The sequence below is a fragment of the Arvicanthis niloticus genome, chromosome 2, assembly GCF_011762505.2.
Source record: "Arvicanthis niloticus isolate mArvNil1 chromosome 2, mArvNil1.pat.X, whole genome shotgun sequence".
Lineage (NCBI taxonomy): Eukaryota > Metazoa > Chordata > Mammalia > Rodentia > Muridae > Arvicanthis > Arvicanthis niloticus.
The window spans coordinates 123,996,090-124,011,013 of NC_047659.1; the positions used below are offsets into that span (position 1 = coordinate 123,996,090).

The following is a 14,924-nucleotide window of genomic DNA, read 5'->3' on the forward strand; positions in this document are numbered from 1 at the left end:
CCCCCCGCACATACACACAGGAAAGCATACGACACAAATACAGTTCACTGTGTGTTGCATCTTTACTAATGCTCAGAATGACCAGAAGGCACACAGCAAGCTGACTGACACTCGCCTTTCTGTACCTGGGTAACATGCATAACTTCCTACCCATCACTGGGTCAGTTTTCCTCTTCTCCAGGGGTTACAAACTGAAGGGAAGTTAAGTCAGACAGGAACAGGGAATGAACACTCCCTCCAGCACTAGCCTCTCACTGGCGGAGAGTCCCAAACCCAGCCCTAACACCATCAAAATATTTATTAAAATCAAAGCAGGAGGGAACAGAACTGTTAGGAAACAAATCAAAGTGCAGACTGGGGATGGGGAGGACAGTGGAGGACACTCCAGCCACAGGAGGGACCCATACCCACCCCTCCTGGCCACCATCAGCCAAGGCCCTCCCACACCCTCCCCATATCATATCCACGCAGATGCATGCGGCCAGGGTGCTGGTACAACCTTCTAAAAAAGGGACTGTTTTTCCAGCCCATCCATGGCTGTCAATCTTGTCCTTCTCCCTTTCCCAATAAATAACTACTTGGGCCTCAGCTCCTTTTGGGTAGGGGACCCTGCCCTTGCTTCAGAGAACAGGGAGTTGAGGTATCAGCCCCATATCCTCCCACCCTTTGCTTATCCCCCAGGTTTGCCAGAGGCCTCGATAAATAAATAAACGCTCCATTAAAGCTTCGATCGGAAAACTTTTAAGCAGTGCTCTTGCTGACCTGCAAACCCGGCCAGCCAAGCTGCACCACCCAGCCTGGCTGACACACAGGATTCTGGAAGCAGGCAGCCACCCTGGGCCTCACAGGGCCCCTGCAGCAAGGACACCGAAAGTGCAGTTAAGAGCCCCACCCCCCACCCCAATGCGCACACATGGATTCAAGCACACATGTGGACACACCAGGATGTGTCTGCAGCACACATACAGATGTGTTCACCTTCATTCCCCGGCACATACACACACATACACACTCAAGACACACACACCCCAGGTACACAGTGCGCAGTATGGGGTGCATGCACACACACTGTACAACATCCTTCCCCTTTTGGTCTGCTCAATGTGGCAGCAACCAAACCCCAGAGCTGGAAGCTACCGGACAGAGAAAAGGGTATAAATGGTGCTATTCCAATGAGGCAGGAAGGATGGCCCAGGGCAGGAGGCTCCAAAGCTGCAGACAAGGTGGGCATCTCCAGACACCCTGAGTCCCTAGGTTTCTGTCAGAAATCCAAAGGGGTCAGGTCCCCAAAGTCACAGTCAAAGAGATCTCTAATGCCCTCACCCTCCTCGAGACCAAAGTGATAGTCAAGGGCCTCGTGGGGTGGGGAAAGGCTGATGAACTCCCCAGGGAGGAGCCCAGAGAAGTCTTCTTTAACATGCTCCAGGAGTGAGTCAGCAGCTACCAGTGGTGACAATCGGTCTTCTTCCAAGGGGGCCCTCAGGGTGCCTGTTCGAGGCAATACTGCTTCTGGAGAGAGGAAACATTACAGGTCAGGAATGGCCCAGCAGGAGGGGCTACCATGGCTGCCTGCCAAATAAAACCAACCCTGCCCCTACCTACCTTGCTCCAGGACTAACAGGGATTGGCTGGGATCCAAGGTTGGGGATGTAGAGGGAGGTGATGGTGGAGGCCCTGCAGTGGCAGAGTCAGCGGTCCTGTCCTCCCCAGAGGATGTCTCCTGGCATGAGGTCCTCCCAGGGCTAATCCCCTCTGTACTTTCCTCAGGGCACAGGAAAACATCGATGGGGCCTTGTTTGCTCTTAAGGGAGATCTGAAATGTCTGGGTATAGGCAGCAAGCAAGATAGGTGAGGCCTAGGTGAGCAGCAGCCCAGCCCACCCTGTCTTGGTAAGGCTTGGGGTCTGAAGTCTCACCTCTGAAGAATCCACAGCTTGTAGTTGGGTCTCAGGAGGGGCCTTGATCACTATGACCATCTGTTCTGCAGGGTCCGCAATGCTGCGAAGGTCCTGGCAGGTCACATAGGCCAGGGTTGGGGGAGTCAAGGACCACGTGACCTTTGAGGTGCCACTGACTCAGCACACACCTTCCTACTCACTCCTGTTTTGACACCCTCATCCCAGGGCCTGGCACATAGTAGGTGCCCAGAATTTCATTACCAAACTTCAACTTCCTCAACAATGAAACTACCTACCTATCCAATTCCAAACTAATGGGTGCCTGTAATAATTCCACATCAAATGCTCAATAGGTCTCCAGGCTGGGAAATGGAAATTGATTTTGACAATCTTACTGTTAATGATATTCATTAAAAGGCACATTTTCTAATGAAGTTTCTTTTTGTGAATTAAAGTCTTAACTTGGAAGCTACAATCGGGAACTAAATCAATGCCTAAGTTTGTCATTACTGGTACTAGGTTTTCTCTTTGGTGACTGGGTCCCACTGTGAAATCCAGTGGCCTATGATTATTATTTTTAGAGTCTCACTATATAACCTCAATTGGCCTTCCATGTTACAGTTTCTGCCTCATACCTGGCCCTGGGATTAGAAGTATATGCCACTATACTGGGATTTTCTTCTTTGTTTTGTTGAGACAGGGTCTCATTGTGTATCCCTGGCCAGCCTTGAGTTCAGACATCCACATGCCTCTACTTCCCCAAGAGTTTGAATTTTAAAGGCTTGTAGCCATGTACTCAGCCTGTTTTTTTCTATATATGAGTGTTTTCCCTACATGTATGTGCACCACAGGAGTACCTAGTGCTTCTGGAGGTCAGAAGAGGGTATCAGATGCACTAGAAGTAGAATTACAGATGGCTGTGAGCCACCATGTAAATGCAAGGAATCGAACTCAGATCCTAAGAGTAACAAATGCTTTTAAGTACTGCTGAGCCATCTCTCCAGTCCTCAGCTTCTTTTAAAATGTATTACTTATTTTAACATTTACCTTTGGGGACTGGAGAGATTGCTCAATAGTTAATCTGACAGCTCTGCCAAAGGTCCTGAGTTCAATTCCCAACAACCACATGGTGGCTCACAACTGTCTGTAATGGGATACAATGCCCTCTCTGGTGTGTGTCTCAAGACAGCTGCAGTATACTCATATAAATGAAAAATAAATCTTAAAAACAAAAACCCACCAAACTTGTGTGTCTGTATGTGCACATACGACAAGGGGTGTGTCTGTGAATGTGCATGTGTACATGTGCAGGTCAGAGGGCAGCTTACAGGCACTAGTTTCCTCCTCTCACTGGGAACTTAGCCTCAGGTGGTCACAACTGGCCAAAAGCACTTCTACTTATCAAATCACTCACCTACCCTTTTTCTTCTTTCTTTCTTTCTTTCTTTTTTTTTTTTTTTTTTGAGACAGCATTTCTAAGTAGCCCTGGAACTAGTTCTGTAGACCAGACCACCCTCAAACTCAGAGATCTGCTTGCCTCTGCCTTCCAAGTGCTGGGATTAAAGGTTGCGCCCACCACTGCCTTTTTTTTTTTTTAATATGTACAATTTTGGAAATGGATATTACTATCCTCTTTTACAGGTGAAACTGAGGGAGGCCCATAAAATCCAACAAACTTGTTCAGTGTCAGATGGTGAGTAAATGCAGAGCCAGGTCTTGTTTCCAAAGCCAGAATCTTTTATAATCTGAGCCCTAGGTAACCTCTATAGTCTCAGTAGTGTGGCGCCACCACTGGCCAAGCCTGCCTTCAATGCACCCTGACCAATCCAAGGATATCGCTGGCTGTCTAAGTCCTCAGAAAGCAGTTGCAGCTGTGTGGTACAGATGTGCATCAGGTGATCCAGCTGCTGCTCACTCTCCTGCAGTTGCTGCAGGTCCTGGGTCAGGCCTTCAAGACGCTTACCGATCCCCACCATGGTGTGGCTGCCGCTGTGGTGTGGAAGCCAGTGAAGAATTAGTAGTCCTTGAGCCCTCAACCCACCATCCATCAGCCTTAGCCCTCAAGACAATCTGTTGCTGCCACTATTCTGTGAGAAATTGGCAAGTGCTTTTTCCTCTGTGGCTCTGCTCCCCACCAGCTAGGCTTTGGGTTAAACTGGCACAGGCTCAGTAAAATGCCTGATCAGTCAACAAACACCTACATAGCCAGGTAAGGAACCAATGGTACATATATGCCACGGAATGACACAGCTGAATTAGATGGACATACAAACATTTCTGAGACACACTGTCAAGTGAAAAGAAAATACAGAATGAAGAATCATCTATGAAAAACCAAGGCAGGTATGTCAGAGAAGGCAGCAGGATGCCTGGGGAGGCAGAAGGAAGCAGGAGAAGTAGAAACAAAACCAAAAAATATGTAAGGCTGATCTCAATGGTGACAGCAAAAGCTGAACAGTGGTAGCCCAGTGGTCTAAGAAGGGGCAACAATGGGAGAGGGAACAGGAAACCTTAAGCAAGACATGAGAGTGTGTGAGTGTGTGAGTGTGTGTGTGTGTGTGTGTGTGTGTGTGTGTGTGTGTGTGTGTGTACACGCATGGGAAACCATGTACATCTATAGAAAACTTGATCTGCAAGACCTATACGTTCCTCCCCTTCTACCACCCCAGGGAAGGTAACTCTCTTTGGACCTTGGTTTCCCAGCTGTTGGGAATGCAGGAAGCCACTGAAAGCAATCTGGCTTGGTCTGGCTGTTACCTGCCCACCTGCCTGACAAGTACTTACAGCCACTGGATATGATTCTTGGACTTCTTGGAAATGAGCTGGATGCCCTCCAGGACATTGGTGATGTCATAGATGCGCCGTTTCTGCACCTTCAGCACCTCAGCTGCCCAGTTCAGGTCAACAACACCATCAGCTGAGCGGCTCAGCAGCTCCAAGAAGCGTTTGGTGGTCAGATTTAGTGAGGTTTCATAGCGTGACTTCTCCCCTGGAGATTTCACACCTGAGGGGCAGGGGTTAGGCTAGGCAGGTTTCCTCAAACACTCAGCCTGCCCCCAACAGGCCTGTATCCCTAGCAATGTAGAGTGGCAAGATGAGGCAGGAGGCAAATGGCTCCTTCCCCTTAGTCAGGCCAAGCAGAAAGGCTCTGTGGCTGTTGTCTGCCAACCAAAGCATTCCTCTTGGAGCTGGGCAACTCCCCACCTCCAAGGCCTGAGGAAGTCCTGTTAGGCAGCCATTCCAGACGCCTGCTGGGGCCCCAGAGTGTACAACTATGTCCATGCCCCTCCCCCAGTATGGGCCTGAGAAGCTGGAGTCAATGGGCACCTTTCCCTGGATGGCGGCCTCTGCCCCGGAACGGCCCGCTGCTACCAGCCAGGTACTGATGGTCAGTTTCCAGATCCAGCCTCCGTTTCACCTGTAGCAGAAACATAGGAAGATGCCCATTAGCCAGGATTGAAACCACAGAAGACTTAGCTAAGGGCTTGGTACCCCAACCCCATCTTACATCTGAGGAACACAGCATGAGGTATTATCTATCCTACCACACAAATCAGTCAAGTACAAGGCTGACGACACGGGTTCAAATTTTAGGTCCAACATTACCTCCCTAGGGCTAGTGGTGGTTTTTAAATACATCAGCAAAGAACAAAGCATCACTGTAATGCCAGAGGTTAAATAAGGGCCTGTGAACACTACCACACAATCTACCAAGTAGTCTCCTCAGTTCCTGCAAATACAAGTCTATTTAGTCTAGGTTGGCCTCAAACTTACTATGTAGCCAAGGATGGCCTTGAATTTCTTACCTTCCTCCAGTAGATTATAAGTACCGGGCTTATGGGCACCAGGACTTGAGGCTTTCAAAGGTAAGTGCTAACTTTCTCCCCTTAAATGCAAGCTGGGAGTGATGGTGTCACTTCTGAGTGACAATGGTGCTGCTTCTTCTGAGGTGGCAGGGGGCAGGAGAAAACTTTGTGTCATACTCTCAAGTAGCCCTAAAGATAAGCCCCTATGGCAAAGAACTGAGAACTCCTCCAGGTGAGCTTGGAAGCAAATCCTGCAACCTTAGTCCCACTTCCGACTACAGCCAGCTTTCTGGCTGCAACAGGGCTCATCTCAGGCTAGAAGCACCAGCTAAATCTCTCTCAAGTCCCAACCCATAGACACTAGCAACAAGTGCTTTAAGCCACCAAGGGAGGGGCCAGGTCCCCCAGGCAATTCACACCTCCAGTTTTTAACACATTTCCATATCTATAACCATGGCAGCAGCCAGAGCTCACCAACTGCTCTGCTCCTCAATACCCTCTGCTCTTTGGACTGGCAACACCACAACAGCTCCACTTTACAACCTACGTACAAGACCACAGAAGTGGTACAGCCACAGTCCCTTACCAGGTCTGTCTGAGACAGACCCTGAGCTGCTAATCTCCATGCCCTCTAATGTAAGTTCTAGTACGGTGACAGGAAGGACCCTCAAGCCCCAGATAGCTCAAAACACAGGAACTGGACCAGACCTACTGTCCTCATACTAGCCACAGGCCTCTCTCAAATAAACCCTCTCAACCTGGCCCACCATCTGTCATATTCATTTGCCAAGAATTCTACCCACAGCCATTATCACCCTTCCACTGGACAGGACAGCTGTCCCCATGCTGGTCTCCCACATCACTGCCTCAGTAAAGCCTTTCAGTGCACTCCTCATACAACCTGTGGAGATAAGCTCCCAACCCTGCTAGCCTATGGCCCCTCCTCACACCTGTAGCTGCCTCCTGCAGGACCCTTAGCAATCAGTCTAGAGAACCCTCACCTCTCTCTGTACTGCCTCGAAACTGGCCTTTTCCTCCTCTATTAAAAACTACTGCAGCCGGGCGGTGGTGGTGCACGCCTTTAGTCCCAGCACTTGGGAGGCAGAGGCAGGCGGATTTCTGAGTTCGAGGCCAGCCTGGTCTACAGAGTTCCAGGACAGCCAAGGCTACAAAGAGAAACCCTGTCTCGAAAAACCAAAGAAAAAACAAAAAACAAAAAAACAAAAACCTGCAGATGTGTCTGTTCTTCCTGCCTATCACCTCCACCTAGAAAGTGCCATTGGACACTGGATCAATAAACCTCTGCATCACTGTCCCCCACAAGCCTCAGTGTCAGTCAACACCCTCCCACTGCCACCACCTCCTAGAAGCCAAGGAAGAGGACAACATGAGAGTAAGCTGATCACATGCAGGCAGACACTGCCTCTGCTGTCTGTGCCACAGCAGGGCTGTAACTAAAGCCCATACATTTTCTCAGCAAACTCTTGTCTGATTCCAGGACCTATGGCAGTCTTCATCTTGGAAGACCTGTAGTCAGGGAGAAATCCAAGTATATTCACCCCAATGGGCTGACACAGCCCCATCCAGGAATCCCCATCTCCAAAGACATGCTTTAAAGTAAGAGCTCAAAGTGATGCTTGTTTCTGTCACTTATCTTTAGACATCCCTAGCACTGAGATCCTTAAAACCACAGGTAAAGATACTGATAGCTGAATGATTTAAACACCCATCCACAGAAAGGGCACAAAGCTTTATGTAGCCCCTGGAACAGCATGTAGTCTCAGTAAAAAAAAAAAAAACCAAGGCAGGCCAAGGCTAGCACAGAATGCTCTCACAGACATACAAGGAAACCACTGTGACAGGCTAATACATATATGGTCCCTTCTTGGACTAAAAATCTCAGGAGCTGTTCTCCAGTTCAGTTTCTAACAGAGCGTGTTTCAGAAACAGGAACACTTCTGTGGAAGAGCCAGGGCAGACTGTTCCCTCCTCTGGGCAATGTGAATGACGTACTGTTTGAACATGGATCAGGCACAGGAAAACCTTGAACTCCTGATCCTTATACCTCTATTTCTCAAGTACTGGAGTTAGAAAGGAGCCATCACACATGGCTCACAGCAACTTTTAGAACTATTCAAAGCAAAAGTTGTGAAGACTGGGGACTGGCAGAGTCCTTATTCAGTATGCATTCAATTCTGGTTCAATCCCCAACAGCGTTAAGTGCTCACAATGACCAGTCAGGGATTCATATAATAAAATAACAGTACTACCCCTAAAACAAGAGCCCTGAAGAGCTGGCTCTTTACTCTAAGCCTGTCTTTTACAGACTTACTACATGGTGCCACATACTTTCTACAGTAAACAAGTCCTCAGTTATAATGGGGAACCTCAGCCTCCTGCTGTTACTGTTTTGAAACAGGGTCTTTGTAGTGCAGGCTGGCTTTGAACTCAAGACTCAGTGTCCTCATTCTTGCCTGCTTGGGTTATAAGATATGTCAATTAACCAAAATAGGCTGTTGGTATTTTAATTTGTTTTTATTTAACTAATTTACTCTTTAAATTATTTTCTTTTTAAAAAGAAATTTGTGTCTGTATGAATGTATGTGAACATGGGTACCAAACGACGGGAGGACAGGAGAAGACAATACCAAATCCCTTGAAACTAGAGTTAGTCATCTGTGACCTCAGTGTTGGGGCTGTGATCCAAACAAGCTGTCATAATAGAGCAGAAAGTGCTCTCAGTGGCTGATCTGTCAGGATACACACACACACACACACACACACACACACACACACACACACACAGCCATGATGACAAGGTAGAGGTAGGTAGGTAGGCAACAGGCAAGGAGGAATGTGTGAATTGCAAAGAGGTATACAGAGGTGCACAGGAACCACCCAGCAGGTGCTCACTGGGCCAAAACCAGCCTGTAGTTTATTTCAAGGACTGCCCCCCACCCCCAAAATTCCAGAGCAAAGTCAGTAGAGGCCAAAATCCAGATTTGCATTCCTGGCCTTTGGCTCTGGGATGGTGTCAACCTCTCCCACAGAATATTTGCTGGCCCATAAGTACCATGGGGGCAGGGGATCCTTAACTATCTCTGCACCCAGCACATGTTGGGGACTCACTAACTCAACAACTTGAGTGAATGGAATGTTTGCTCAAATGTAGAATACCTGCCCAGGGCCCAAGCTCCTACCTACAGGTACAGGCCCAAGGCAAGCCAGCTGACACACTAAATACTGGCTGGCCACCTCACTGGGAGGAAAGGCCTTTAACAATCAGGAAATACCACTCCCTAGCTGAAAGATCAAGAAGTTCTATCATTTGTGGGCCTCAGCCTCCTCATCTATGAAGGCGAAAAAGTATGGTTGCTCACCCGGTTAAATGGATAAAGTGCTTAGCACAGAGCCTGGCACACAAACATCCTCAAAACAATGGTGGTTGCTATTGTCATTATTATTAGCATCTTGGTGATTCCGGAAGGAAGGCAGCACTGGGCACTGTGCCAAGGGGGCTATGGGCCTTCACTAAAATGCCTAAGGGACCAGCTGCCACCCAAACCCCCATCAGGAGTTGAACAGCTTCTACTCTGGTACTGGGCCTTGCCCCTCCCGCTTGCTCCAAGCCCCCTGCTGAGAACCCCTCTTGTTCACTCCACCCCTACAATAAAGTTGGTGGCCCACTTGCTGAGCTGGCCCCAGCTTTGATCCAAGTTCCACTCTCCCCGTACTCGGCTGCCTTTTCTAGGCCCCCAGCCTAAAGTGGTCTTGAGCTACTTGCTGTTTAGGGTCAGGAAAAGACTTTATCCAGGGATCTCCCTCCCACGTCTCCTCTCTCCAGGAACTGGAGGCCCCTTCTCAGGGGCCCAGCCCACCCAGTTTTTCCAGAGGCTCAAGGGTCTGTCCGCCTGATTAATAAAATTCCATGGCAACCAGGGGCTGGAAGGGTGGCAGATGGAAGGACAGGCACAGGAAGGGTTGCAGCAGCTGGCCCAGCACCCCGCCCCTGCAGAGAAGGCCTCCCAATCAAGAGGCCTATCCCCAGAGGCCTGGAAGGCCAGGCCTGCACCTGGCAGAGCCAGTGAGGAGGGTCTCCCGAAGATGTCTCCAACAGTCACCCTCTTTCACCTCCAACAAGCAACCGTGCGCAAGACCTAGCCATAGGTTCTGCAGTAAGTCGACAGACATCAGTTCAAATACCAGCCCCACCATCTGCAGCTGCGTGAAGCACTTCCCTATCTCTGGGCCTCAGTTCCTCCCTCTGGCAGATGGGCACGTGACAACACCCAGTTCACAAGAGTTGAGAATTTTGTGCCAAAACCTGGGCGTGCACTAAGCAAGCACCAGCTGAATACACGTGAGCCATTATCATTAATGAATCCGACGCTCTGAAGACGCTGAGGCCCAGAGCAAGGCGCAGCAAACAGCCACGCAAGGCAGTCAGTCAACGAGCGCCCCGGGGCGGAGCCCCGAGGCCCAGCCCAGGCTCCGCACCGCCCAGCGCTGCAGCCCGCCCCTCCCCCGCCCGCGCCTAGGGTCCGTACCGGCGGGCGGCCGAGAGCCGGGCGCGGTGCACTAGGCGCGGGTCGGGGCGCGGGTCGGGGCGCCTGCGGCGTGGCGAAGAGCAGCACGTCAGGATCGCGAGGGCCAGCGGGTGGCGCGGCGGGGCCGGCGGGGAGCTGTGGGGCGCCGACATCGGGCGCGGTGGAGATGATGACGATCTGCGAGGAGTCGAGCAGCCGCAGCGCGCCCGCCCCGAGCAGGGCCTCCAGCGCCGGCGCGTGCTGACCGCCCGCGGGGGCTACGGCCATGGCGCTCACGGCCCGCGTGGCCCGGGAGGCAGGCGGCGGCGGCGGCGCGGGCCCATGACGGCAGGCCGCGGCGAGGGCTCGATCCCGCTCCGCCCCGGGCCGCCGCTGCCTGCAAAGTCCGGGCCACTTTTACGCGCCAAATCCTTTTTGCCGCGAAAGAGCCACGCGCCGCCGAGCGCCTCCTCCATTGGCCGGCGCGGCTGTGACGAGGGCGGCTCCGGTGGCGGACATTGGTTGCGGCCTGCGGGGCAGGAGACGGAGGGTGGGACCAGAGGCGGGGTGGCCAATCCCGGGGCGTGGCGCGCGCAGGCTTTGTCCGGGCGGTGCCGGGCGCCTTCTCCCTTCTACCTCTCGCTGTGCCCGGCAGGAGGCGTGGACAATGGACCCCGCCCCCTTCACCGCCTACTCGATGGGTGGCGGGGTCTGATGAAGGGAACAAACTTCGTACTTGGTTCTGCACGTCCCGCAGTCTCCACATGCCACATGACCCCCTAAACTCTCAACCTATGGTCTCCACCCCTTCAGTTTACAGTCCAGAAACTGCCTCTTCGGCACGCTCAGGCTCACCTCCAAAGCTCGCCTCAGCCACATCTCCTGTCTTAAGTTCACATCATGAGTTCTCTATCCTGTCACCCAGAAGCCAGCCCAAGAGGGGTTCCAGGAAGTGCGTAGGAATGTGTGGTTTTGATCTCAGTCTCATTTTACTGAAATTTCTTTCGTAGCCAGCGCCCAATTTGCGATCATTCATTTGGTCACTCCACAGTGGCGCCTGTCTTTAATCCCAGCATTTGGGAGGCAGAGGCAGGCGGATCTTCCGAGTTCAGGCCATCCAGGACTACACAGTGAGACCCTGTCTCAAAAAATCACAAGTGCCTCAGAACCTGTTCATTGTCCCATCCTCAGGCCAGACCTTGACTCTTAGTGAAAAGGAAAAAAGAGAACACAGAGGGAGCTGATGCTTGCAATGGGAAGAGATCGGTTCATTAAAGAATCTCCAAGTTAGGCCTCACTTAGGGCGGTGCAGGGGTGGGGATGTGCCTTTAACCCTGAGGTCCTCCAGGTCAGCTGGCTGATCAGTATTGTCCTCTGTACCAGGCATCCTGCCAATACTGGGAATAGAAACGTGAAAGGTTTAACAAGACCTACAAACTTCCTGCCCTTGGGGGTGGGGGTGACCACAAGAAGAGAGTAGCTGACAATATTAAGTCCCCAAGGCCAGTGTGAGCTACAAGGAACTCCCAAGCCAGGATTACTTTCTCCATTGCCTCATGCTACTTTATCTCTGTCTCAACTCTGACCACAGTACCCTGCGCTGGCTTAGCAGAGGCTGTTTCTCATACCCTTTCTGGGTATGAGAGAAAGGGAGGCTCAGGTCAGAGATGAGCAAGGACGCAATAAGGAGGCTGTGATTTTCCAGGACCCAGAAATACCAAGGCACTGGCTAACTTTGAATCACCCCAGCTTGGCCAATTTATAATCAATTCCCCAGATGCACCACCACCCCCCCTTGTTTTTTGTTTTGTTTTGGGGGAGTGGATTTTTAGTTTGTTTCTTTGTTTTTGTTTTTTGAGACGGGGTTTCATTATCTGAGTCTGGCTATCCTGGAACATGCTTAAATCTGCCTGCTTCTGCCTCCCAAGTGCTGGGATTGAATGGGTGAGCTACTATGCCTGTTTTGGGTGAGCTACTATGCCTGTTTTGGGTGAGCTACTATGCCTGTTTTACTTCTTGTTTTTTTTTTTTTGTTTGTTTTGTTTTTTTTTTTTTAAGAGATAGAATCTTGCTATGAGTAGCTCAAACTGAATCACTATAACACCTTCCTACATCAGCCTCCTGAGTGCTAGAATTACGTGTTTGGGACACTACACCCAGATCCAGCTTAGAATCTGTTGGTCAAGATTGGAAGAGCTTAAGTCTTAGGATGGCCTGGACCGTGATACAACAAGGATAAAAAATAAATAAAAATGTAAAAAAGAAACACAAGGAACACTCATGCCCACCCCGGATAATGTGTTGATCTTTGAAAACAAATTGGTATAGCTTTATAATAATATAATGTGGAGTGGGATGGAAAATTACAATTCCTACAGCTGGGTATAGTTGCGCACACCCGTAACCCCAGCAGGGAGATATAGGAGCATTCTAGGTCATCCTTGGCTATCTAGGCAGTCAGGGCTACATGAGATCCTGTTACAGAACAAGCAAATTGCAGCTCCCAAGGATGCTTTTCAGTTCAGTTTTGTAAAAAAAAGAAAGAAAGAAAGAAAGAAAGAAAGAAAGAAAGAAAGAAAGAAAGAAAAGAAAAGAAAAATGGGCACCTAGATCTTGCCTCAGCCATCTCAAGTTTTCATGAGGATAAAAGCCCAGGGACTAGAAAGTATTCTGCAGACTCTGGTGGTTTGGAAAGCAGCAAGAGTGTCTTTCCTTCCCCCACTCACGAACAGTTTGTGGAATTACTCATTGCAAATCCTGGAATGTGTCAGAACAGGGAAGGACCACAGAGAGCACACGAGCCTCTCGCTGTACAGATGGGAAATGAGGCCCATTCAGGGCTGGTGCCTGTAAATTCTGTGACAGAATGTGGCCCACACTAGATCCCCTGACCTGGGTCTGCCAGTGCCCATGTGTGTACTGCCCACCCTCCACAGCACAGCGGAGAAGCCGAAGGCTAACCTTCCGCATAACCAAGCCTGACACTGGCACTGACGGGGGATGAGAGAGGTTGGCACACTTTCATACCAGATGTAGAGTTTGCTGTCTCCTGGCTTTCCTAAGGGACCCATTAACAATGATGCTCGCTTTTGTAAAGCCTTCTGCTACTCAATAGTCATTCAACAAACACTTACTGAGCATCTGTTATATATTGAGGATCAAGATGGTTGCTGGAGGGGGAAACAATACTGTCTCAATTTACAATGATTAAACTGAGTTTTCCTAGTAAGTTAAAAGGCTATACTACCCAGAGTTCGAGAGGCCAAGGCCAGGGGCTTTGCAAAGCTGTACCTTTCCTAAATATTCAACTTCACATCCTATAAGTGCCTACAGTCACAGGCACTCTGGGGGTCAGAGTGGGAAGACCTGTTTCAATCTAGAAATTCGAGGGCATCTGAGCCACAGAGGGAGAAGTAGTAATATCCATCATAAAGAGGGAGCAGAACTTAGGCAGGCGAGGTGGTGCACGCCTTTAATTTCAGCACTCAGGAGGCAGAGGCAGGTGGATCTCTGTGAATTCAAGACCAGCCTGCACTACACAGAGAATTCCAGGCCAGTCAGAGTTACACAATAAGACCCTTTCTTTAGAGTTCGAGGCCAGCCTGGTCTACAGAGTGAGTTACAGGACAGCCAGGGCTATACAGAGAAACCCTGTCTCGGAAAAACCAAAAGAAAAGAAGAAGAAAAAAAAAAACCCAAAGCAAAACAAAACAACTATATATCCAAGTGTCCTTTCCCACCAGCCACCCCCCCCCCCCCCCCCCCCCCCCAAGGTTCTGAGCAGCAGAAAGGAGTTGGGGTGAAGACTAGAATTCCCTGCAGGAAAATGAGCTTTTGGATCTGTTAATAAGTAGCAGACAGCTGAAAGGGGCCACAGAGTTGGACCCCCTGGCCCAGAGCCTGGAAGATGCTGATAAGGCTGTTCTCACCCAGCGTCAGCAGTTCTCCTGAGGCTGACTGGTGTCCAAACACTAATCCACCATCACTGGGCAGCCACTTCAATTGATGCTCTTCTTTCAACCTTATAATCCCAGAAGTAAAGCTTATTTATCTGCAGGATTCAGAAGGGAATCAGCTCAGAGAGGGTCCCTCACAGCTCAAGGTCACACAGCAAAGTGAGGTGGGAACTTAGCCTTGCTCCTCTGCAAAACCCAGGGCTGCCCTTGATATTTGCCATGCTCTGCCAATGTCCCAGGAGCCAGAATTAGGATATAATTCGTGGCTTGCAAAGGGTCTTAGGGTGGATTCTGGCTTGGTTAGTACAGTACGTACCCACACCTACCACCATCTACACCAACCCCATCTCTAAAGGAGTATCTGCAGGTAGTGGCTCCTGGTCCTGTGTCCTCTCCCTGGAGACATCGTGCCTTTGGTTCTTTCTGAGATGCAGAATAGATGTGGTGGCTCATGCCTTTAATCCCAGCACTTGGGAGGCAGAGGCAGGTGGATTTCTGAGTTTGAGGCCAATCTGGTCTACAGAGTGAGTTCTAGGACAGCCAGGTCTACAAAGAGAAACCCTGTCTATAAATAAATAAATAAATAAATAAATAAATAAATAAATAAATAAGCAAGCAAGCAGACCAGTGCAGCAGTAAGTGGCTAGACCTCTCACTGCATATATTCAAAAAGATATAAACAGGAATCCCGGGCGGTGTGACCAAGGCTCACAGTCATTTCCCTTGAACTGCATTCATT

The 14,924-nt window shown here is 50.0% G+C and overlaps 1 protein-coding gene across 1 annotated transcript; it reads right to left on the bottom strand.

Moving 5' to 3' along the window:
* Positions 1 to 43: 43 nt before the first annotated feature.
* Positions 44 to 10,659, bottom strand: E2f1 (E2F transcription factor 1). The gene is made up of 7 exons (XM_034493762.2): positions 10,251 to 10,659; positions 5,225 to 5,315; positions 4,682 to 4,901; positions 3,734 to 3,886; positions 1,916 to 2,030; positions 1,603 to 1,822; positions 44 to 1,509 (listed from the first exon to the last, which is right to left on the bottom strand). The coding sequence occupies exons 1-7, from the start codon at positions 10,515 to 10,517 to the stop codon at positions 1,262 to 1,264; spliced, it is 1,314 nt and encodes a 437-aa protein (XP_034349653.1). The 5' UTR covers positions 10,518 to 10,659; the 3' UTR covers positions 44 to 1,261.
* Between the last annotated feature and the right edge of the window lie 4,265 nt (positions 10,660 to 14,924).